This window comes from Bos mutus, chromosome 3 (assembly GCF_027580195.1).
Source record: "Bos mutus isolate GX-2022 chromosome 3, NWIPB_WYAK_1.1, whole genome shotgun sequence".
Taxonomy (NCBI): domain Eukaryota; kingdom Metazoa; phylum Chordata; class Mammalia; order Artiodactyla; family Bovidae; genus Bos; species Bos mutus.
In genome coordinates, this window is record NC_091619.1 from 34,683,878 (window position 1) to 34,711,254 (window position 27,377).

The 27,377-nt window shown below is 36.5% G+C and overlaps 1 protein-coding gene across 5 annotated transcripts in view; it reads right to left on the minus strand.

Annotated features, from left to right (window-relative positions):
• Positions 1–27,377, minus strand: part of NTNG1 (netrin G1) — a 374,168-nt gene that overhangs the window by 345,289 nt on the left and 1,502 nt on the right. For all 5 annotated transcript variants that reach the window (XM_005893208.3, XM_070367580.1, XM_005893210.2 and 2 more), the window contains exon 2: positions 20,024–20,760. In XM_005893208.3, the coding sequence (XP_005893270.1) occupies positions 20,024–20,269 (246 nt within the window). In that variant the 5' untranslated portion in view covers positions 20,270–20,760. The remainder of the gene's footprint in view (positions 1–20,023; positions 20,761–27,377) is intronic.

The window sequence follows — 27,377 nt, forward strand, 5'->3', positions numbered from 1 at the left end:
ACTGTTTAAAATGGATACTTTTATTTTCACTGTATCAGTACATGTGGGTACGAGTTTGATAAGAAAAGAAGCCTAGACTGAATATGGACTTTGCCATGGTTTTGGCAAATTTCAGTCTGTCAAAAACACGGTGCACATGTGAGACTGGTGACCAATTTGATCAACTTTTTAGAAAGTCATGAAATCACAAAAAGTAGTCAGTGGTTTAAAGGTATTTCTGGAGATTTTGTTGCTAAGTGGTCTCTACGAGCCGCCCCTCCATAGTCAAGAGAGATCTGATAGACCTGTCCCAAGTTTGGAGGACTGAGCCAAACAGGAGAGAGATCAAAGAAACTGCTACAGACATGGGAAAAAAAAAAGTACAGAATGTGCTTGTTCTTATGTTCCTCTAGGATGCAATTCAAAAGAGGATTATTTTAAAACAGATTTACTACTGGGATTATTTTGTTGACCTTGGAAAAGATCATTTCAAAGTCATTCCACTTGTATTTTCCTTAAAGGGAGCAGAGATGCTCATGAAGGGGTATAGACAAAAAGACATGTCAAGTTAAGGCAAAGATACTGCAAGTTTCTATAGAGAGAAAGATTTTAAATTGCCCAAAATAATAAAAAGAAATAGGATTTACATAATCAAAAAATCCTCTCCTGGACACAGTGTCTCATTTCATAGATCAACAAACACTTATAAACATGAATGCAGAGCTCCCTGACATTATATTATAACTTAGTGCTGAAGTCCTTTTTACCTCTGACATTTCTCTAAAATGGAAATGGGAACCTAACATATGATTTTCTATGATGATTGTGGATTTCCATTAAAGAAAGAAAGAAAAGCCAGTAGAAGCAACATCTGAGACCAGCCCAGCTCATTTTAGACTGTAACCACATGAATAATCTAGTTTCATAGTGAACTTCCATTAGTTACATTGTGAGACTGCAGGCTGCATTTCCTCCAGGGACCTCAAAGTTCTTTTCTGGTATCAATTTGTCAATAGCCCAATGCCTCTAATACTATGGAACCCAGAGGAACTTGGTCTAGGATTATTTCTGTGGAAGCCTTTCATAAATTTTGTGGCAATCCAAGCTAAGGAGCATCAATAATGACTGCAACGTTCTTTGGCTAAGTGCTTACTTAAGTAATAAAAGACATAAACATGAAAAGAAAAAAGGATGGCTTTGAGAAAAATTGGAAGCTCCAGGCCGAAATACTTACATCTTTTTAAAATTCATTCAAACTTTCATTCAAAGATTAAATTCATACATGTTATACCTTTAGTTCTTGGTACAATATACGCAATCTTTAATCTTCAAATGAAATGCAATAAAAGTTCATAATTTTAAAAATATGTGTAATCTAACATCTATCACTTATTACTGTGACTGAGAACAAGTCATTTAATCTTTTTTTTTTAAATCTCAGCTTCCCCACTTATAACATGTGGCTTGTCATTTATATATTACTATTAACATGATTCAAAATGTATGAAACCATTTTTAAGTTCTTTTTAGTGGCTCAGTGGTAAAGACTCTGCCTGCCAATGCAGGAGACACAAGAGACACCTGTTTGATCCCTGGGTCTGGCAGATCCCCTGGTGGAGAGAATGGCAACCCAGTCCAATACTCTTGTTTGGAGAATCCCATGAACAGAGGAGCCTGGTAAGTTACAGTCTATAGGATCACAAAGAGTCAGACACAACTGAGCATGCACACACGCATGCATACACATATGAATCATTAGTATAATAAAGTTGGAATTTGAACTCTAGATGCTAGGACTTTTAACATGAATCATAATTAATCATATATATATAATTTTTATTCTCTTTCCCATCTATTTAATAAACTGGGAAGAATGCAATATTGATGCATTGATATTTATGGATAGACTGTTTAGAATAAAGATCTTTTTGGTGATTATACATAAATTCATGTCACTCTAAGGATGGCTATAGGCAAGTTCATGGAGTTACAAAGATCTGTTCTGGAACACTGAAGACCAAATAAAATAAAACGGCATTCAAGAAGTTTTATAAATGTTTTTTACTGGAAATCAGTGGTAAAAACCGATAGTCCAATGTGCCAATGAAACGTTATATAGTCTCAAATCAGTATTTTAGGAGAAGAAAAACTAAGCATTTGGGAAAAGAAAGAAAACTGAGGTTTGGCTAGAATTATAGAAGACCTTCTGAATATCAGAGCTATAGACATAGGCCAGGTTAAGTTGCTTGTATTTGAATTCTATGTTCATTTTGATCTTTCTGGTCAAAATTACTTGGTTAGACTTCAATAAATATTTATTGAATTGACTCTCTGGATGATCTGTTAAGTACCTAAGATTTGTGATCACTGATCTTACAAATAAATAAGTAATAAGAATTACAGTATCTTTGTATAGCACTTTATATAGCACTTTGTCTTTTGTAAGTACCTTCACCTACATGATTGTGTTTAATGATTGATAGGGAGGAGGAGAATATGACAGGTAAAAAAAAATGATGTTACAGTATCATGTATTGGGAAACATAAGGACAGCTGAACAGAATTTAGATTAATTCATGGACGGCACAGTCATAACATTTATTACTGCTGAGATAGATCCATGAAAGGAAATCAGTTTAAAAGGAAAGCTAAAGACAAGGCTTTGCTTGTGTCCTTAAGCTGGAATGTCCTTCTATTCTTTCTTCTTCCATCTCGGAGCAGTTTACTCTTTCCTCAAAGCTCAGCTTAAAGGCCATCTCCTCTATGAAGCTATCGTTGATCCCTCTGAATTTTCAATGAGCTGCTTCCCTCTGTGCTCCCATAGCTCTTTATATATTGCTCTAGCATAGTATTTAGTTTCTTCTTCTTTGTAAACAGCTGTTTATTTTATCAGGCTGCTTGAAGGCAAAAGCTAGCCTATCATTGTTTTCACCCATTAATGCCCTGCACAGGGCTCTGCAGAACAAGGAATTCCATTAACACTCAGAGTATTGAACAAACTGGGGGGAACACCACTATGTTAAAGAACTAAATACTCCCACAAGACATCCCTGAGGGTCACCTTCTGCCAGATTCTGCAAGAGGTCACTTTGATATCATAAATAATGGCAAAGACAGTGGAAAGAAGAATTGAGGTGGCAGGAAAGATTATTAAGGGACAATAAAAAGAAAGTATCTCTGGAGAGAGCAGAGATGCAGGAAAGCAGACTGCTAGAAGGTCTCTTCATTCCACCACTATATATTAAGGGCCCATTGTGTATCAGGCACTAAACTAATTGCTTGGGATATAAGGGAGAACAGGGCTCCTTCCTTGTCTTCAAGGAGCTTCCAATATTAGTGTGGAGACAGACGAGTCACCAATAATTACAAAATGAGGCGCTAAATACTGGTAAGGATAACTACTTACTATAACTTGTTTGTAGCATGTCTAAGAAATATTGCTGTCAAATTGCCTTTAAAAATAGTTCCAATGAAGAAAAGGGGTTAGAGATTAGATTTCTCATCTTTTGATAACAAAGTTAGATTCTATCCTGGCTACTATAAATAATGCAATGATGAACAATGTTTGTCTTGTTGATCAGGACTGTGATGGAGATACACTGGATCCTTTCGAGGAAGAAGATAAATGGGCAATACAGTAGTCAGAAAAGTTGATTTAGGACCTGGCATTTCCATTTCCCATATTGAAATTTCTCTCTTTCACTTCTAGGCCTCCATGAGATTCAACACAGTGAGCCCATTCCAATATTTTATTAATAAAATGAGCTTTTATCTATTTTCTCACAGTTATTTACTTTAACATTTTTTGTTTTTGTAAGGAGTCACTATGTTGCTGTTAGGCATGTCTAGTGCAGTTGTTAAAACATCGATCCGTTATAATCTCAGTGCAAATGCCATTGCATCCATGAATAATTATTTTAATACTGTGTTATTTAGAATACATTTCATTTACTTCAAAACCACAGTTGTGAAATTATTTTGATTTTAAATACCTGGCTTGGAGCCAGAGCCTCACAGTTAGTTATTAGATGCCATTAGTAACATCAGGAAAGCCAGGCAATTCACAAAAAGGAAACTAAAGGGAAAATATTCAGAAGATCCCATCAAAGCAGGAAATGAGAATCAGAAGGACTTCAACTTTTTACCAATAGAAATGATAATCACAATGATAAAGATGATTAATATTTACTGAGCACTGTGTTAAGTATATCTTTATCTAACTGTTGCTCAGAACAAAATGTAGTAACTTGATTAAGTTGAAACTTGAACCTTGAATTTACTGAATACAAATAAAATATCCCTAATGGCACACACTTTCCCAAGCTACACAATTCTACTTAGGAGTGTATGTGTGTGTGTGTGTTCAGTCATGTCCGTCGCTTATGACCTCAAGTACTGTAGCCCGCCGGGCTCCTAGGTCCACAGAATTTTACAGGCAAGAATACTGGAGTAGGTTGCCATCTCCAAATTCAGGGGATCTTCCCAACCCAGGGATCAAACCCACGTGTCTTGGGTCTCCTGCATTGGCAGACAGGTTCTTTACCAGCTGAGCCATGAGGGAAGCCCCTACTTTAAAATACCAGGATTCTAAATGTCCAACACCCTTACACCTAAAGCTAACATGCTATGGCACATCAACTTACTTCAACAAAAATAATGAATTAACTAATTTTAAAAAATGCCCAGGACCCAAGGATCCTGGAAACTTCCTATCCAGAAAGGGCATTTGACCCATTATTACTAGTATGAGGCTACTTCTTTAATCTTTACTGTTTTTACTCCTAAAACAATCCCAATTTGCCCCAAACAAACGGGCAAATGAACAAAATGTGTACTGATCTACCTACACTGTCAGCCTAAATGGAAACATCCTGGCTGTCGGTTTTAATTGGAAATGGAACCCTTCCCTTGCTGTACAAATTTATTACAGTTACACATCACCCTCAGGTTTTCATCTAGGAAACAAGTCATTCTGGTGATGGATGAGGCAATATTTATACATCATTTTGCAAAGTAAGCAAAGAGACTTCCAGTTTAAAAGCACTATAAGGCTATTGTTACAGGCCAGTAATGAAGACAGTGATTTTGGAGAAAAAATTATATATAGCTAAATATTAAAAAATTTTAAACTGTGATTTTTGTATAAGTTTTACAGATCAGAGTATATTTTTCAATTCAGGTGGAAGATGCCACTCTTAAAATTTGTTGCCCTAGGTATAAAAATCTAGTCAAAGAAGTTTGTTTATAGTTTGGCCCAATATTTATTTCTCTAAATTCTCTATTTTTCCTATTTATCTGTAACTATGAATATTTATTAACGATACTCATACAATGTCCAAGTGATTTACTATTAAGTAATTTCTAAAAGATGAGCGATTAAAGGTCATGGTACATACAGTCCTATTAAAAATCCCAAGTTAATTACAGTTGTGATAATTAAATCAAACTATGAGTATCATGACATCTAAGGCAATAAAAGTAACATGATTTCTTAAACTTTTTTCAATACACAGTAAAAGGAAGCATATTAGTAAACAAGACAAAACTTAGGGGAATCCTTATAAGTTGTTGGTAGGAATATAAAGGGTCCAACTGCTTTTTATGAAAATATCACACTCTAAACCAACAGATTGGCTATTGGGTATACATCTTGGGAAAAAGAAAATAAAACAAAAATCTTGCTCATATGCACCAAGATATGGGTACAAAAATTTTTATTGCTCAGTGATCTGTAATTACATAAAACTAAAAAAAAAAAAAACCTTCCTAAATTCCCTTAATAATGAAGACTGTATTTATACAATGGAATATATATTTTTAATATGAATGGACAAGATCATACAGATCAAATGGATAATTTATAAAAACACTGTTGAATAAAAAAGTAACAGGATAGATTTTGAGGATGGTAATATTTATAAAGCCCCAAATCGAAATTGCATATTGTTTATGAACACACATAGTTGGTATAAAAAATATTAAAATATGGACTAGAAGGAATGTACCAAATTTACAACACTAGTTCCCTTTGGGAGAGGGAGGCAAAAAATGGATCAGGGCCTGAAGACAAAGATGATTTCAACTTGGACGGTATTTTTTTAAAAATCATAAAAAAACAATATGTACCATTGCTAATTTTAAGTGGTAGTTGTATCTGCATTTGTTATAGTGCTTACATACGTTAAAAACTGAAAAAAAATTCTTATATCTTCAAGATCAAGGACCTCCAAAGGTCCTATACATCCCAAAGACCATATATGTATTAGAGCAATAATCTTTGATATGAATGTTATAATCAAATTAACATATCTAGCAGTTCAGTTATTCATTCAACAAATATTTACTAAGCCCCACTATACGCAGGTACAAGACAACCTTCTTGCCCTCTGGTGCTTGTACTGGGGAGGAAAAAAGAGATATAAATAAAGGAGTAGCGGGAGAAGGCAATGGCACCCCACTCCAGTACTCTTGCCTGGAAAATCCATGGACGGAGGAGCCTGGTAGGCTGCAATCCATGGGGTTGCTGAGAGTCAGATACGACTGAGTGACTTCACTTTCACTTTTCACTTTCATGCATTGGAGAAGGAAATGGCAACCCACTCCAGTGTTCTTGCCTGAAGAATCCTGGGGATGGGGGAGCCTGGTGGGCTGCCATCTATGGGGTCGCACAGAGTCGGACACGACTGAAGTGACTTAGCAGCAGCAGCAGCAGCAGCATATAACATAGTAAATGTAAGGTTGTTATAACTGATATTCAGTCAGAAGGTACCCAGTAAAGTGTAACCACTGACATCTTTTCTGGCTGGTCAGTGTTGGAGGTGTCCTAGTTGTTAAACAGTTTGAACATCAACCCCATAATAAATTCAATGAATAAAAACTAAGCAGGATCAGGGAAAATGAATAAAGGGTGTGGAAGAGATATGATTTTAGATGAGATGGTCAGATAAGCCCCTTTGAGAAATGTTTTTAAGCAGAGACCTAACAAAAGGTGGTAATGAGCTATGAGAAAATATTGAGAACTTAGGTCCAGACAAGGCAAGAATAAATTAAGTTTAATAAGGAACATCAAGAAAGTAGGCAGAGAGGACTGAGCAAAATGAGACTGATCAGAATAGAGGTCAGAGAAGTATTCAGGGACCAGATTACATAGGATCTTTCAGGAAGCCACAGTGGTTTAGATTTAATTCTCAATGGGACACAAAAATATGAGAGGAAATTAAACAAGGAAAAGCTCTGATTCATTGAGATCCTTAAAATTTTATGTATGTATATTTACATAAAATATACTAATTATACATTTATATGATATTCATATAATATTTATATATACATAATATGTGCATGCATGATCAGTTGCTTAGTCGTGTCTGACTCTTTGCGACCCTTTGGACTGTAACCTGCCAGGCTCCTCTGTCCATGGGATTCTCCAGGCAAGAATACTGGAATGAGTTACCATGCCCTCCTCCAGGGGATCTTCCAGGGATTGGACCTGTACCTCCTGCATTTTCTGCACTGCAGGCAGATTCTTTATCTACTTAGCCACCTTGAAGTCAATATAACAATATATATAATATAATTATATATACCACATAAAACATTGTATATTTTATATATTTCATAAATATGTATTATATATTTTATGTTTTGTTATAATTTCATTGTCTATATTATATATATTATAAAACATATGCAATAATTAGAAAGCATATAATATATATATATTATAAAATATATGTGAATTTAATAATAGGAAAAAAGTGGGAAGCAAGGTGACCAATTAGTAGATACTGCAGAAGTGCAGCCTAGAGATATAGCTGATTAGAACTTGGTTGTTAGTAATGGAGATGACGAAAAGTGGTCTGATTTGGGATACATTTGAAGCTTAGCTAATAGAATCAATATATATGTGTTGTTAGAGACATAAAGGAGTTTAGGAGGATTCCTAGATTTTCCATCTTGAGTAACTAGATAAATATAAGTTTCCATTTATAGATATGGGAAAGACCAGAAGCAGAATTGATTTGGGAAGAAGAAATCAAGAGTTCTATAATAAACATGTGAAATTTAAAAATGCCTACTAGACATCCAAGTGGAGACAGCATGGAGGCAGCTGGCTATATAACAGTTGTTACTGATAGTGTAAAAAAAAAAAAAAAAACTCAAAAGTATCACGTTAACTACTTTCTCAACACTTCACCCACAAGAACACAATTTTGTTAACTAGCCAAAAGTTGCTAACTTATTATTCTGGTTTTTAGATGGTAAATACAACATGTACTCTGCTGTCTATGATTTCTCACAGCTTATTTCCATTTATATGAACACATTAATGGAAAAGAAGCAGCAATGGAAACAAACACTGTTGATTGGTTCTCGTATCCCCGAATGAAGACACTCATTACATAATGTGTATTTCCAACATTCCATACACTCTGTTTACAGAATCCAAATTTCTGAGTTTATTTTAGATAAAAGGCTTTTTAAATTCAAAATCATAGTATTGTAGCTTACAGTCCCAGTTATAAATGTGATTTTAAAAAGGTTTTTGTGATGATTTTATCTCACATACTACAAATAAAATTAGCAGGTAATTTATAGTATAGTTTAAAAGTAGGACGTGCATGTTAGATTGCCTGGATTTATATCTGTGCATCTCAGGTAGTACTAGTGGTAAAGAATCCACTTGCCCATACAGGAGACATAAGAGACACAGGTTTGAGCCCTGGATCAGGATTCTTGCCTGAAGAATCCCATGGACAGATGAACCTGGTGGGCTATGGTCTGTGCGGCTGCAAAGAGTCATACACAACTGAGCATCTGAGCACAGCAGTACAATACATAATCTGTTCCCACTACTTAATTGGAAAAGTTTCTTAACATCCTGTCTTAATTACTTCACTCATTGAATAAGAATAATGATAAAACTGAGAATTACATGAACTAACAAAGTGTTTAGGGCACTGCATGACATCAGGGAAGTTCTTGATAAATAACGTTATTTGTAAAATCATTCCGCAAGTTAAATGCATCAAGCATGCATGAAGAACTCCTATGTATTCACATTGTGCTGTGTGTGTGTGGCTACGTTACCTCAGCTGTGTCTGACTCTTCGCAACCCTATGGACTGTAGCCCACCAGGATCCTCTTTCCATGGGATTTTCCAGGTAAGAGCTATGCTAGGCACTTATTAAAGTGATCTGCTGCTGCCACTGCTGCTGCTAAGTCGCTTCAGTCGTGTCCGACTCTGTGCGACCCCATAGACAGAAGCCCACCAGGCTCCCCGTCCCTGGGATTCTCCAGGCAAGAACACTGGAGTGGGTTGCCATTTCCTTCTCCAATACATGAAAGTGAAAAGTGAAAGTGAAGTCGCTCAGTCATGTCCGACTCTTAGCGACCTATTGACTGCAGCCTACCAGGCTCCTCCATCCATGGGATTTTCCAGGAGAGAGTACTGGAGTGGGGTGCCATTGCCTTCTCCAACTAAAGTGATCTAATTATGACTAAATAGAACATTATCCTGTCAAACTGTAGATGCATTGGTGACAGTGTTTCCTAACACCACATGTAAGATTAGTTTTCCTAAATTTTGGAATAAAAATCCACATGGCATGGTCCAAGTATCACAGTCAACCTCAGAGTGGTCATCCGCAGATTTTCTTTGTCATGCACAGAGCCTCTTCTGTAACCTGTACTGACCACATACACTGGATTCTCCTCTCCCTTGAGAGAGTTGCTTAGAAGCATATTCGACTTCATTTTATCACTTCCAAGAAGGAAAGAACAACAGGAAACAAACAAAAAAAGTTATACAGAATGGTAAAAAATCACTGTTCAGACATGACCTGATGATAGTGTCAGCTGCTGGACTTCTCAATGGACATCAACCCTCTGGACCAAAAGGGCTATTTCTTTGCACTAAAACAGCATCCAGCTCAATTCTTCATTTAATATTTCAGAAGTCAATTCCAAAGTAGGTCAAAGAATGAAAACCAATTCTGGTTTCTTCCTCGGCTCATGTCTTTAATTTTCATGGAACTGATACTATGAGAATCTATTCCCAGAAAGATGAGAAGAAACCTACAACCTGCCAATCTCAGTATAAGTTCTTTTCCATTATGATGTGTGTGAAACAACTTTTATCCTTTTCCCCTTTTGTAAGGAAAGAAATTCTGAAATCTAAAAATGGTACATGAAAAGCTAGTCTGAGAAAGGAAAAAAGAAAAAGAAAGTTAGTCTGCCCATTGGTCTGGGGAACTAAAACCAAAACAGATTTCACACCAGCCATCTTTATACAAGGAATTGTTTAACTATGTAACTGTCTCCAAAAGCACCGATTCTAAGTGAACAGGAACACTTTACTGTGAGTGAATGACAACTTCTCAAAGTTTTAACATTAGAAACAAAAGACCCAAGAGAGCACTCAGATGAATATTTCCTCGCTGTGAGATGACAGCCCCCCTGATATCAAAGCCCAGGGCAAGATTACATAAAATTTCCACAAATAAAGGGTATGGAAAATTCTCTGAAACAAGACCTACTTTTCTGGCAGAAAGGATATTCACTTTTGAACTCAATCAACTGATAAATGGGTGGTATCTGTTTAAAAGGCCCAAATATATATCTTTTAATTGTTGACTTCAATAGAAAAGTTAGAAAAGGGGAAAAAGTACAAAGGAATAAAACTACTACAGTCAGGAACAAGAAAGTTTAAATGGCCAATAAATGTATTAAAGAAATCAATCTGTTCAATAAGCAAACAAATATATTTTTAAAAAATAAAATGTCATTTTCACCTTCCAATATGTTTGTATATCAGTGCCAAATTTTAAAAACTATTATCATGGCAGAAAAGGTGCCTGTAATAAGGATAATTTCATCAGTATCCTTTCTGGTAAACTACATAATTTATCTGCTAAGACTCTATATTAGAAGAAAATTTAAGACTAGAGGCCCAGTACTGATGAGGGTCTAGTGACTAGGACATTTCATAAAATGTTAGAGGAAATAAAAATTAACTATCTTTCTGGAAAACTGACAGAAGTTAAAATTGACCCCAGTTAATAGCCTTAAAATATAAAAAATAAACTAAATGTCTACAAATAGAAGATTGATTAAAGAAATATCCAGATATTCATATGGTAGAATACTATATACAGAATATCTCAGAAATATAATGTTAAATTTTAAAAAAGGAAGCTATACAATAATGTGTATCCAATTTTTCCATTTATGTAAGGTTCAAAAACAATACTATTTGTAATTTGCAGGTAACCATCAATATGTAATTTTCGATTATTGCTAAAGGAAAAAGAATATAAAAGAAGATAAAATGTCAGAGGGTATAGCACACATTAAAGAATAAGGATCATTTCCCAGTTTTTGTTTTGGTTGTGTGTATGAGGATAATGGCTGGATGGCATCACTGACTCAATGGACATGAGTCTGAGTGAACTCCGGGAGTTGGTGATGGAGAGGGATGTCTAGTGTGCTGCGATTCATGGGGTCGCAAAGAGTCGGACACGACTGAGCAACTGAACTGAACTGAACTGATTAGGATAATGTTTACTGCATTGCAATATAAAATGCATTTCTCACTGTGGATCAATTTAAACCCAAGTTTTAAAGCCACAAGTATAGTTCACAAGGTGTAACTTGCTCATCTTCAGCTTATTGTTCCCAAACAGGTCTCCTGACTTTTGCTCTCTCCCATGTGGCAGAAACTATCTTCTTTATACCTCTAGAAGCTCTCTCTCATGTCCAGAGAAAAGAGAGCAAGGCCCAGAGAGAGGGGCCTGCCTGAGTCTCACATCTTGATATAAGTCTAACACCTCTTTCCCGTGGTGGCTCAGATGGTAAAGAATTTGCCTGCAATTCAGGAGATGTAGATTCAATCCCTCAGTCAGGAAGATCCCGTGAAGAAGAGAATGGCAACCCACTCAAGTCTTCTTGCCTGGAGAAGTCCATGGACGGAGGAGCCTGGCAGGCTACAGTCCATGGGATCACAAAGAGTCAGACACAACTTAGCAACTAACACACACATATCTTTCCCCAAGATTCACTAGAGAATGCTCTGTCCTTTCCATTCAGTAGGATTCCACTCTTGAGAACAAAAGAATACAGCCCAACCCTTTAGCCTCAACTAAACACAAAACAATGAACTCACCATCAAAAAACAAGTGCATTTAATATGGGAGAAGAAGAGTAGGTTTAATAAAGAAAACTATACTGATATATGTTCATCAAAGCATTTTAGCCAAAAAAAAATGAAAATAACATCAAGTCATCAAGGTACGAGGATGATTAAATATTATATATTTATAATAGGATATTTATAACTATCAAATCATATTCTCTAATAATATATCAATGATATAAGTAAATAATAAAGCTATATTAGCAAATAAAAAAAGATGAAAAATTATATGTGACATTATTCCATGATTCCAACTTTGTAAAACAAAATGTATATTATATTTAGGGAGGAAGACATAAGAAAAATGACAAAACGATTTCAATGTTGAGTGTGAGGTTTTTCATCTTTTCCAAATGTTTTATTGGAATAACATTTTTAAAATATTTTCAATATAAATGGAAAAAATTCTTCATACATACTTTCAGTGCTGAAACTCAAAGTAGATTTTTCTCTCTCATCTCTCTTTTGAGATCATTATAAGCTGCCCAAATGCAGTAGCTAAATTTTTTGTCTCTTAATTTACTGAGGGAAAAAACGATTCATGATAAAAATCCTCACAAAACAGAAAACATTCCAGAAAATCAAATACTATATTCAATCAATTGATTAATTAGTTAAAAACATGTTATTATGTATTTGTTACCTGGCAGACTTTATTTTTGGGGGCTCCAAAATCACTGTAGATGGTGACTGCAGCCATGAAATTAAAAGACCCTTACTCCTTGGAAGGAAAGTTATGACCAACATAGATAGCATATTCAAAAGCAGAGACATTACTTTGCCAACAAAGGTCCGTCTAGTCAAGGCTATGGTTTTTCCAGTGGTCATGTATGGATGTGAGAGTTGGACTGTGAAGAAAGCTGAGCGCCAAAGAATTGATGCTTTTGAACTGTGGTGTTGGAGAAGACTCTTGAGAGTCCCTTGGACTGCAAGGAGATCCAACCAGTCCATTCTGAAGGAGATCAGCCCTGGGATTTCTTTGGAAGGAATGATGCTAAAGCTGAAACTCCAGTACTTTGGCCACCTCATGCGAAGAGTTGACTCATTGGAAAAGACTCTGATGCTGGGAGGGATTGGGGGCAGGAGAAAAAGGGGACGACAGAGGATGAGATGGATGGATGGCATCACCGACTCAATGGACCGGAGTTTGAGTGAACTCCCGGAGTTGGTGATGGACAGGGAGGCCTAGCATGCTGCGATTCATGGGGTTGCAAAGAGTCGGACACAACTGAGTGACTGAATTGAATTGAATTGAATTGACCTAGATTTATGGTAAATGCTATGAGATAGAAAAGCAGTACAATATACAGTCTCTACTGAGCTCCTACTCTGCATCAAGAGAGTATGGGAGACTGTCTCACGTATTATCTCACTTAAAGGATACAGTGGTCCAGATCAAGAGTCAAGATACAGTAAACGCAGGAAACATATGTGTATGTGGGTATATCAATCAATAAGATGAATGAATTGCTAAATGTTACAGAATAGTACAGTAGATAGATGGGCATATATTTTAATTACATAGTTAAAAGGTCAAGAGATTGACTTGAGCTGATGTTGAAAGTGAAAGTCGCTCAGTCATGTCCACCTCTTTGGGACCCTATGGACTATACAGTCCATGGAATTCTCCAGGCCAGAATACTGGCGTGGGTAGCCTTTCCCTTCTCCAGGGGATCTTCCCAACCCAGGGATCAAACCCAGGTCTCCCTCATTGCAGACAGATTCTTTACCAACTGAATTATCAAATTGGCAGTAAGTATACGGAGAAACCAACTTGATATAGACCTTGAAGGATGGGTGGAATATGGATAAAAGGAGGCTATTCCAAGCAAAAGGAATGTCTTCTGTTTGTCCTGGTAGAAAAACACATGAGATGAGGGACTTCTTGTGTGATGACACTAGTCACTAACGTCAGAGGATCCAGATGCCAGCCTAAGACCCAGGCACAGTTCCAGAGCTAAGTAGAACTAGCCCCAGTACCAAAAGTCTACAGAATATGCCTGAGAGACCTCGAAACAATCCAGATAGACTATGGGGGTTTTTAAGGACACGAGTTCAACACTTTTAAAGTGGTATTTCTCTAGAGCAGAAATCTTGGAGGAACTGAAGGAGGCAATTCAAAGTTGTCTGCTACAAGGCAGTAATTATGCTGAAGTCTCATGTTTCACCTTTAAAATCTTGCATATGCACATTCAGTTAAATGCCCCTCTTCATCTCTGTGTACAGCTGGAGTGCCAGATATATGAAATACACACACACACACACACACATATGCACACACAGATCTAACTTATTAGTCCTATGAATTTTTGCTCCTCTTCCATTCTGCCACATATAAGGTGTCAATCTACCATTAACCAGGCCACTAGGGTGTGATTTAACTGCTGTGCCTTCACCTGCTGCAACCCACTCCAGTGTTCTTGCCTAGAGAATCCCAGGGACAGGGGAGCCTGGTGGGCTGCCGACTAAGGGGTCGCACCGAGTCGGACACAACTGAAGCGACTTAGCAGCAGCAGCAGCATCTGCTGCACCCAGCCTTTTTTCCTATCATCTTCTTTAGACACAGTTTAATATCAGGAACTTGGCTACCAGAAGCATTTTCCAAGTGGCCCTTTAATATGCAGCAAAGTAATTCACATTTAAACTCTGAGTGCTGGTCTTACTTCTATGCCTCTGTCCCCAGATTCTGGCTACATGCCCCTATATATTAATTTTGCTTAGGACTCTTTTTTTTTTTTTTTTGCTTCCTTTCAAAGGAGGGACCATATGTCATTTTATTTTGATTCTCACCACCAGCACCACCACCAGGTTCTGCTGTGCTCTACGTTCTGTTCACTTCATCCCACATACAGTAGTCTGGAGTTATATCTGCGCATTAGTCCAACAGAGGCAAGGGCACTTGAGCACACAGAGAACACTGTCTGGGAACAATGAATGACATGAGGCAGGTTTTAGGTTTAGCTAGCCCCACGTAATCTTTATCAGCTCCCTCTCAAGGCCTCCCACATAAACCATGCATGCTATGCCAGTGCAGTCTCAACCCAAATCCAGTGTCCCTTCCAATGAGACTGCCAGTCCTAAATCGCTTGGAAATGCCATTGGGTCCTGATGGAAAGTAATTGGAAATAAGGTTGTAAACACTTGGATTTAAAAACCATGTAGAGTACTTTAGACTTGATACATAGGTAACAGGGAGCTACTGCTGGCTCCTTAACAAGGGAATACTTGATATAGTGCTATATCAGGAGACCGATCTCCATGGAACTTAATTCACTGCAAACATAAATTAAGTTTTACTTAGAAATAAGTCTAAACAATGAACTAAACAATGAAGTGTTAACAATGAAGGAACTGAAGATTTTTAAAAATTTCATTCTGGCATAATTCAGGGATAAATCAATTCAAATGAAAGATGTCACTGTTATTAAAACTTCATTCATTTATTAACTTATGTTTCATGTGAACAGAGTGAATTTTTAAGATTTTTGATTATTATACAAGTCAATGTTATTTCCAGTTTTTGGAAAATTGGTATTAATGCCTTGTCATTAAAAACATAATGAAACCTATCAAATTAATTTCTCAAAGGCCACCTGATAGCCACCAGATGGCAACCTGAGCTGATGTCAAGTCAGAAATGTAAGTTATGGGTAGCCCTGAGACCGCATCCATCACCACTCACTCATCCTGCTGGGTTCCTTTAAAATAATAAAACAGGAAGGCTTTTGTACTACTTTTAAAATTCCATTTGAACATAATGAAATATGCTCTATCCACAATGCTTACAGTAATTACATTTTTTTTTCTTAATAGGATTCCATTTGGAAATAGCACAATATGGAATGATCATTAATAGATCTGCTTTGGTGCTTGAATAAATGCCTATCAAGAGCACAGGCACACATTAGTAAATTTCCTAAAGAAAATCCATTTTCATTTCAAATTCTGACATTTTATTTAGAAAAATTATACCGTTCCTTTTAATTATTTCAGTAAACATAATGAGGGTATTGCTAACTACACCTCAGAGTACTTTATTTTCTCCATTTTTTAGTAATATGAGTCTACATGTAATTAAAGGCGTGCTGCATTAATGATGCCGAAGGTCTCCAAGGGAAGCATTTAATGTCCACCTCATAATATTATGCCAAAATTACATGCACAGAAGACATTTTAATAATCTTTGTTTCCTAATTTAGTTTTGATTGGCTCTGAAATCCATAGCTGCACTCAAGGCTCACATTTCTACCGTCATCAGCACTTCTGTGTCATAAATTGTACAAACGCCTATGACTTCTTCCATCTGTAGGCTTCTTCTGAAAGCTTGTGTTTAACTTATCCAGAAAATTAGCCACAGGCTGGAGATAACTGCAGATCATTTTGCCATTTTTAAGCTACTGGGGTGTTGCATGAAGATATGACAACTAAGTTTGTCTAAACGCAAAGGACAAGTCACAGCTTTGTGTTGTCACTTCAGCTTTACACCCAGGTTCAGATCATCATATTTGCTCTTTATGCAAGCTGAAACAAACTGTAGTCACTCGATGATCTGTATTTTCTGACAAAGCTGTGCTACCTGAAGCTTTTACACAGCTGAAGGACACAATCTATACGAATATTATCGCAGACTAAAAAAATGTTTTAAATGCTTAACTCTCCTCTACCCTTCATATTCTTCCCCCTTAACAAAAACAAATTTTTTTTTAGCCATCAACAACTTACAAGGAATATATCAAACTAAATTAAAAAGAAAATGTATGGCCTCAATATACAAAATTCATGCATATACATGTATATGTGTATATCTATTTCTATTCCCCTATTCTACTATCATAAAACAGAAATGGCAAAATCTCCCAAAAAAACTAACATTTAAAATGCTGGTACTATTACTATACAAAAACTTAAAATGACTGGGACATTAAAGAGGGATTATGCAGGTTACCTAGGTTAATAAGCAGAGATCTAAATGGAATCATGTGGTCCATTCTCTCTAAAATCTCACTCTAAAGTAAATACAGCATTCATGGATGGTCACTGGCACATAATGATGGAGGTGATGCAAAAGGCAGTACAGGCTCTCAGTGCACTGCCAATGAAATTCAACTTTATATAAGATAAATTGGCTATGGGAATTATAGGGTATTTCTCTGACCAAATGTCCCCTTGGTGCTCAGAATTGCTAGTCACAGCTAATAAGGGTGTCACTAGCTGAGTAAGTGATTACTGAAACCATTCTGCAGCAAACATTTACATATCAGGGCTAAGCAGTGATTGTGCTTATATGGCAGCTTCCCTGATGTAATAGGCCATAACGACTCTGAGGGAGCAGGTATGGATGCCTGTGTCAAGGAGGGGAGAACGTGAAAGTCATAACACAAATGACTTTATGGATTCCCATTAGACCTTGGGCTAAGGAGCACCCAAACAGGTCTGATACGACAGCATCCTGAAACAGCTTTACAGCCTTGTGTCAGGAACCCTTATACTAAAGAATTTTATGGAAAATACAAAACTGGAGAGAGGATGTGTTGCTATATTAGGTCACTATCTTTGACTTGGTATATAATATGCATACAAGCAGTCCCAAACTTTGTATTTAAAGGATAGATTATTAAATCTGTTATGCCAATCAAATGTACATTAAGGAGCCCAAATTACGCATTATAGGTAACATCTCACAAATCTCACACTCTCTCTTGAAAAACAATTCTGTTTAATGACAACTTAAACCCACCAAGGCTTCTGAATATTTGCATCATAGTAGCATGCAGTATTTTAAAACACTGCCTTATGGAGTTTCATATAAACATGTAAATTACATATATTACTGCACTTGAGAAAGTTGAGGAATATCATTTTCATCTCTTTTGGTCTCTAACATCACTTAGCCACTGAACTGCTAGGAATTGGCTTAAGAACCTTAGACAATGTGACTGTAAAAAGCAGGCATGAGAAGTTCTATAACGTGCCCTTTCCCACTCAAGATGGGAGAGAGAGGTATGCTGAAGACACCAGGTAAACCCTTCAACACGATGGACAGGAGCAGTGCTGAGCAAGCATTCTCTTGCCAGAGGCTGACATGAGGGAAGCTGCACATTCAAATCACATGTTGAGCACATCATACAGAACCTGTGCAAGTACAAACAGCACTCTGAAAAAGGATCTCTGCTGTTTTACTTAGATCTGTAAATTATTAAACAATTCCAGAAGAGGCATATTGCTAGCAGTGCATGCAAGCCAATACATAGAGTGTCTTTATAATATTAAGACTTGGCCCAGAACTATCTTCTGCTAAGGACTAGAAGATTGCACCACCTGTCACCTGAACAGCCATTTCACCCCTAGATTTGCAATAAGATCTTAAATTTGACCTTTTATGAGAAATTATTAGAAACCTTATATAAAGCCAACAAACGCCTCTGCTCTTCTTTACAGATTTATTACAGTTTTCCTAATGTGTTTAAATAAATTCCTCTTCTGCGAGTCTCTGGTTTCTAAAAGGCAACTTTTTTGCAAAGCACATACCTGCTTCCCAGAGACGGTCCTCTCTTTGAAATATTTAGTCTTTCAGAGCACTTTAGTCATAGTGACACCTAATAGCCAAGCTCTTTTTCTCACTCTCCACAAAATCAGGTTTAGACTATAATTCAAACCAGTCCCCAAAGGCACTTCTGAAAAATGGCAAGCCCTTAGCTTTTAGGCGAAAAGACTCTTTAGTGCTCAAAATTGTTTCCTGTTACAAAACCTTTTCTGCAGTGCTAGGTCTAAGATGATCTTATGCTAATTTAACTCACTAGGGACTGTGAACAGATGCTACTTTGATTAATAGTTTCACTATCCTGAAAATGCCAGGCCAGGTTCAAGATAATAAAGTCAGGTATGGATACTATTAAAATCTGCCATACCATTATATCTGTTATATAGAGAAAAATGAGATCCCAGTTCATGTATCAAATAAACCCTATGTATAATAATAATAAAATAACATACACCAAATGAACACACTGTTTGAATTCTTTAGCACACTGATTTACATCATTTTAATGATCAAAGTCTTTACTTAACACCTTATGGGCATATTTTCAGCAATGTCTCTAGTAAAAATTTCAATGTGTCACATAGCATTTACCTTACCACCCAGAAAAAGCCTTTTCTATACTATGAAAACAATGAATTATCTAACTTTGCTTATCAAAAGGACAGTATTTGAATTTGCATGCTCCATGTCACTACTTTTTTAGGAAACATTTTCAATATTCCAGCCTTTTCTCTGGAAAACCATAACCCTTACAAACAAGAGGCTGAACAAGTTGACAAGACTCTTTCGGAAAAGCTTCTCATGAGGCTTTGGCTCCTGTCTCCTAACCAAGAATTTCCAAACCACAGCAGTTTCCCGATGAGCAAAACCATGACATCTACTCAAGCCTTGAACTGGAGAACGCAGGACTAGCCTTCATTTAAAGATGTATGTGAAGAAACCTTTATGTTTGTAAAGTTGGCTTACCAATGGATTTTATCCTTCACCTATCACATGTGGTCTAATCATATTCCCAGTCTCCAATCTGAAATTTAAACTTCAGTTGGACTTTTTGCTTTATCATTTATATTCAGTGCATTTGTCTCAGTGAAACCTTTGGTTCGCAGGAAGTGTGTCAATCACACTGTGCAAACTGTAATTCCAGGTGGTGCAGGCCTCCACTGAGAATGCAACTAGCCTGTTAGCACAAATCTGCCACCTGCAGATTCAGCTCATTGCCTGAGTTGAGTCTTCGCACTCACCACATTTGTATGCACATACAACATGCCCGCACTTAACATGAAATAAGCAATTCAAAAAGGTTGTCTCACCATTGCACAGAACGTCTCCGGAGGGTCTCCACAGGTAATGTCTGGAGGATCCAGTTTCACTTTCAGATATTTTGTCATGTCTGTGGATTCCGGCTGACAGGCCATGTAATCCCAAACTTTCCCTTCTTCGGTATAAATCTGAGTCTTACACACATCATAATGTCCCCACACTAAAGGGTAGGGCTGCATCACTGAGGACACTGTAACCCAAAGGGCATGAATTGACAGAAATCTTGACAAATACATCTCTAAATTCTTGGCAATCTTCGTGGTAACTAAAGCAGCTTATCTATGTCTATACGTAGGTAGGTTTGTATATTAAAAAAAGAAAAAAAAAAGAAAAAGAAGATGAGACTTCAACGTAGATTCCAAAATTAAAAGTGAAGGGTTCATATATTGCACATGTTCAGGTATATTGAGGACTTTGGTGGAAGCCTAGCATACTTGTGCACTAGGCATTAGCAACGACTTGCAGCTTTTTCATTGTCCTAGAACGTATCTATTAGCCTTGGGTCTAGCTTGGTTTTTTTATAAGAGATGTCCAGTAGCAGATAAGGATTTATCAAAACGATGGCTCTCCTATTGTACATCCAATAACCCTGGGTGCTTGATGCTCACAGTTCACAAGGGATGCTCAGGCGCACTGAGGTATCAGTAGCTACAGCAACAGGACGAGTGTCTATCGCTCGGTGTCTGCTTCCCATCAATCATTCTTCTCTTCTGGCACCAACACCCTTCTAGAAACAATAAGAATAAGAGTTATTGTCCCACAATCAATGCATTACAAAATATATGATATGTTGACATTTGGGAGGTTAGACGCAATATGAAGCAAATTGGTGTAATGTGGATAACCTTTACTCAGCTGCTTTGCTAGAATGACCAAACCACAGAAATCATTCACATTAGGAAGAATTTTGATATGAAGGATTTAACTCTTCCATAACAAAGACAGATGTTTGTGTTCCAGGTGACTCACAGGTTTTCACTTCAAAAACTATATTCCCATCTTGACAAAACTGAAAGCAAGCAGCTAGATTTAAACATCTCTTCATATATTGTAGTGCTGGAAAATCTTCCAGAGGAACAATGGGGGAAATGAGTGCTTTTATAACAATGGCAAAGAAGTGACAACTACTTCTATGCCTTTTGTCTCTTGGCAAAGAGACCCTAAAAATCTACAAATTCCTTGTACATTTCTTAGCTTTTGTTAACTGGAGTGAAAAAACAGCATTGTTGGCACAAGCCTGTCCCTTTGGATTTGCTCATTATATTAGAAGAATTTAGCATCTTTTGTTTAGTTGCATTTAGTGATAAAGATAACTTGGCTCTCTGAAAAAAATATTCAAAAATAAAACCAAAGCAGCAAATTGTCCTTTCATAAGAATTTTCTATTTTCTTACATCTTTTTATAGCCATTACATCTGCATTTGCAGTTACTCTCTGTAACAGAAGAAGGGAATTTGTCCCAAAGGCAAATATAATACACTGCTTTAAAACTAAAAGCTCTGTAGTAAAACGCACAATTTAAAATGCACATATAAAAATAGCTGAGGGTGAGTTAACAGGCCATGAAGCAGAATAATATGGCACTAATTCTAAGAGAAAATAAAAATTACTGTTTAAAAGTACTTTTGGCTAACTGATAATACAGCCTACATACTGAGTACAAGTCATTGGTGAGTTTAACTGGCAACTTTTCTCTTTAGAGATTACTGTCTAAATCGAAACAAACAATAATATTTGGAATCCAGATGTAAGAAGGGTGCATTTGCTTAATTAGCTGATTTATATCGTCACAGTCCCAATAATTAAGTATTTTTTAATGTGAAAAGACAAGCCTACAATTTTAGGAAATACCATATAGACCCTTCAATTCACACTAAGCAGTTTAAATATGGAAGTTCACTGTCCTCACAGAATCTAATAGAAGGAATCTACTATATTTAAATAATATACCATCTTAAAATGAACTAAGCCACAAAGACTATGAAATGCCAACAGATGGTTGAATTGTGTTTCCATAGCAAAGTAATTTATAATAATTGCTTTATGGATGCAAGTGCAATTTTCATTATATTCAATTCATAAAATGTTATCATACTGCTGCAATTTGTGATATTTTCTATTAGGAAAAATGTTGAATATTTGAGTTCCTATGAAGCAATAATTAGCAGTTTGTCTAAACATGTATAAACTACAGATTTGAATCTGCCTCTTTTTGTAATGTAAAGACTATTGTGCTCAGTACATTTTGAAATCTTAAACCAAAAAGAAAAAAAAATCACAGAGAAGTAAATGTGGCTACTATAGCCTTCTGCTTTTTTTCAGATTCATTAGTAATTTTAAGTTGATACTTTCAGAAGCAGCTGACATTTTGACAATTAATAATCTGAAAAGGTATTAAAATAATACAAATTTGCATTTTCTAGATGCATTTTCAACTACATTTACTACTTTATTATAATAAGAACAAACACTTTCATGGAGGGGGAAATGGAAGGGAGAGAAAAGTAGGCATTATAACTGAAGCAGTGTAAAATCTACTACACCAGAAATTATTAACTTAAATTCTTAGTTTCAAATACATAACAACATGTTAATCAGCACCATATACTCTTAAAGACCTGAGATGAACTGCTTTGAGTTTAAAATGAGTGAGCACAACAAGCTAATTTTTAATATATTAAAAATATACCTTAAGTATATATTTGAATTCTGAGATTAATAATATTTTAATCAATAAATATTATTCCCCCTTATCTGCTTATTCTTCACTACTGTCTTCATCCACTTTTTTGCCTCAGTTGAATCACAAAATGAAGGATGACCATATAAATTTATGTTAAAAATTTGGTGACTAAGGAAACATATGGGAACCTGGTACTATTTCCTGACACAAGAGCAATCCCAGTGCAACGAATTCTCATTAAAGTACACCAGAATTATAATGATGGTCATTACACAGAATTATGGACTACACCATTGATCGAATTTAGAAAACTGACAAAGAAAAATGCAGAGGAGTGCAAGACATTTGAATATTAGGCAGTTGCAGGACTGTGCGACAGACATTCTTGACAAGAAGCAGCCAATTATAGCTTAAATTTCTGGCACATAACCAGTTGTGATTAATAGTTTTCCATTACATTACAGACATATTATTAATGTATTAAAAATGTCAAGCTTTGGCAAGCACTAATATGGCATGGCTCAGTCAGTCTGCAGAATTTACACTTAATGAGCTCCCATTGACACAGGAAAAGATATTGACCACAGCATATTACAGATCAGGAGCAGAGGGTCACTAAGCTGTTCTTTAACATAATTATTTGATTTCATTCCAACTTTTATGTTTGTAGCGTCACTTAATATGTATCCTTCACATGAGGATCTACTTTTCATTGCCATACACTTCAAAGAAAATCCTCTTACTTTAAAATCAGTAAGAAACTAATAAATCTATGAACTTCCATGCCACACAATGGAAAAGAAGCCCCTGTCAAAATCAGGAATTTTCTATTAAAGTATAATTAAGGAGTTTTCAAAGAAAATAAAATGATTTTAAAATAGAACATGATTTACCTCTTAACCTCTATTACCTAACGGCACCAGTTCCCATCTGGCTGTGCTTTCAACTAGGTTAAAATCACCAATAGCATCTTCAAAGCTAGGTCATTACAGCAAATAGCCAGGCAAAACGATTATGAGGACAGTCAATGACATATCTGGGGATTTAATATACCAAACCAATTCCTTCTTGCCCATAACTGAACTAATTGCCAAGTAACGTGGACTTTGAATGTGTCTCAAGTGCTCACCTAAATGTGAGCAGCTTCAGAAGAGCTCTGCACAGTCCCATTTCTAGTTCTTAACTTTGTGAACCCTGGGAACTCACTGTAATCGAACAGTGCCATCATCTCTACCTGTGCACTAAAACATTAGGAAGTCCTCTTTGATAGAAATACCCATTAATATGCCATGAGTACTCCACAGACCTCTGACTGGTATATAAATTTGCAAAGCCAATATGAAAATATAAAGTTATGTCATGCCCTCAAGTTGATAGATGTTACTGATCTGGACTAAAATGAGCTATAAAATGGCTTTGCATACAAGGAACACATCTTTTCCCAGGATTCTGTAGCTAATTCCCTTCCACCTTGTAGAAGTCATTTCACAGGTCTTTTCTTTCATTAGAAAAGAAGCCTCCTAAATATTACATGGAAGTAATAATGATCAAAACTACAGACAATTATACTCTAAAAACAACTGCCAATTTCATCAACAAAGAGGAAAACATTGACAGTAAATCCACTAACTCTAGCTGGCTCTCAGTATCCATTCTATTACATAATCTCACGAGGAGGTGGGGGTGGTGATAGTAGGCTATTTATTCCAGAAATACTCAGCTCTCAGGGGCACCTGAAATAGACAGCTATTGACTCATTCCTCATAGACATTAGGAATTTTATAAATATGCATGTTTCTGAATGGGAAGGAACAAAAAGAACATTGACTATAATCATATTCCATTGAGTGAAACATACAAGGAGATAAAGACATACCCAAATTCCATAACATATCAAAATTAGCAGCTTCCAACACTGTCATAATGAGACTGACTAAATGGGATATTTAACATATATTAAATGCTCTCTGCATTTATTTATGTGTTGTGAAGAAAGCATATTCTAGTCATCTTAATGGGAGACATTTGCTTCTATCCTTTTGTTAACTGTCTTTCAAGATAAAGAAATTTTACATGTACTGCAACATCATTGGCATATTTTACTCATACTTGATTGGGTATTATGAGCAACTGCCTATCAAGAGATTCTTAATAAAACTAAATAGCACACCTTAGTATTTGAAAGATCTCTGCTTTCACCAAGAGAATAATGATTAGGGAAATTAGAAAGCATATATTTTGCAGGATGTTTAGGGATGGAATAATACATAAAATTATTTCATAATCAGTTAAGTCTAGAATAAATATGCTGTTTTATTAATGTAGAACAACAAATCTTTCATTGTCTTGTAGGGAAGTTCAGAAATCCAAGGTTTCACGTACACATTTGAGAAAGTCTACACCCACCTAAAGTTTTGAAACAAAAATCTGGATTCTGAAGATAAAATTGTTTTTAAAAGTACACTAAATCTCTTACTGACTTATAATTCATACACACACATTTTTCTGTTAACATATAATTAATTTTCTGAGTTGTACAAAATTTTCTTTCCAATTGACTTGTTGTTTTTGTAACTTCTAAAACTCTCCAAATCTTTACTACAGTTAGAAAATTTATCAACTAAGTGTGTAATGGTTTAATTTTTTCAAATTAGTATATGATTTGTTTGTTTGTTTGTTTTTCAGAATAATAACAGAGGCAAAGACAGGCAAATGCACCACTTACAAACATACAAAAGGAAACAGAAAAAATATATTAGCCTCCTTCTAAAAAGCTAACCTGAAACACATACATCCAGTGAAAGCTGACAAAACAAAAATATCACTAGGAAAAACAGCTTTATGTGCACATAAAATCAACATCAACTGTTTTCTTACAAAATGTTAGGATCACCTTTTTAAATTTTCACAATAGGAAGTATCGCCGAATTAATAGCCAACTATATAGAATTTTGAATTCCCTTATGTTGGTCTTCAGTGGTGAAAGAGATCTTATTTCATGGCACCCGGAAAAAAATAGGAGATATATCCCTTATGTATGTAAACTAGAACAACCTTCTGTATGAAACACTTGCATTTTTTTTCTTTGCATGCTAATCCACATGCAAAGAACCAAATTTCATCCTAAAGAAAAACTTAAAGTTACTTGTCTTCCAAAAGATTCTTGAAACAGTTATTGAGCTAATCTTCCTTTGCCAAAGAGAAAGGGGGTGAGGGGAATTTAAGGCATTCAAAGTGGCAATTCAAAATACTTTTATGAAACCTGCAATTGTTAATTCCCCAAAGGTTAGAGATGACCTCAAGGACTAGACAAATCAGAAAAAGGTTGCCCCTACTGTGAAAAAGGGAATTTCTGGATAACTTTTTTCTAACAAGCTGAACCATTAGCTATATCTGAATAAATGATTTTGTTACAAGATTTTTCTATTTTCCCCCCAATTCTGTAAAATAAAACTTTCAGTATTTTCAGTCATAAAATAGGGCCTTATTTCTAGAGCAAATCCACGGCCAGATACACCATATGTTTAGTGGAATTCTGAATCTTACTCAGAATTTTCCATTCCAAAGACTGACAAACTGTTATGATAACGAGTGGTTCCATTACCATTCCCTGGGAAGAATGGGGGAGGAGGTGGAAAACAAAAGCCTCTACACTCTGGGAATCTGTACCTGATGTGAGAGTGGAAACGCAATCTCCAACTTTTCGAAACAAAGTTGCTTAAAATCTCCACTAGGAATTTTCCTCCCCTCCCCTGTAAAATGACAGCCTCCTAAGTGGATTTCTCGAAAAGAAAAAAGAAAAGAAAAAGGTGGGGGGAGGAGTCTCTAAAGTGATGTTACTAAAACAAACAGCAGAGGGCGCAGTTTCTTTTTTTATCTAAGTTTTCCTGTGTATGAATCACTTAATTGGTTATTTTGGGCCCAATAATACTCAGTATTATTTGTATTATATATAGACATCCACAGATCCATACAGGAGAGCAATTCAATGTCCCTGGCCGAATCCATCAACTGATTAATGCAATGCCAGTAAAGAATCTGAGAAAATATTCCAAACAACATTCCTATACCAAGTCTTTCCCTCTATCAATTTTCCCTTCTCCCCAGCTGCACAACATGGGATAGTAATGCTTTAATCTCGCACCAATAAAGGAGATTAAAAGAAAGGAACTTCAAAAGCTCAGTGTGGCCACCAGCTTCACAGGGCCGTCAAGAGGGCAAGTTTTTTTCCCCAAGCAAGGACAACTGGCAAATAAAGAAAGAAAATAAAGAAAAAAGAACCCTCCGATGCTTTATGTGTGGTCAGGTGTGTGTATGTGTGTGTGAGAGAGAGAGAGAGACAGCGAGCGACAGACAGACAGTGGGGAGCGAGCTGTGTGTCTGTGAGTCCGTCGATGGAAGCACGGACCCCGCGCCCAGGCACTGAGTACAAAACACAGACTCGTAACCTGCCCGGGGCGCACACCAGGAAGACGTGTGTGGGTGTGAGAGAGTGCGGGCTGTGTGCGCTCAGAGGTTCTGCGCGCTGCCTCCTCAAGGCGCTTCACAAAGTTCCTCGCCCACCCGGAGCCTTCCCTCCCGCCTGTGGACTGCGCTGTGTGGGGCGGGGGTGGCGGGGAGGGGGAGTCGAGGGGAGGGAAGGAGGAAACCAGGGGGAGAGGG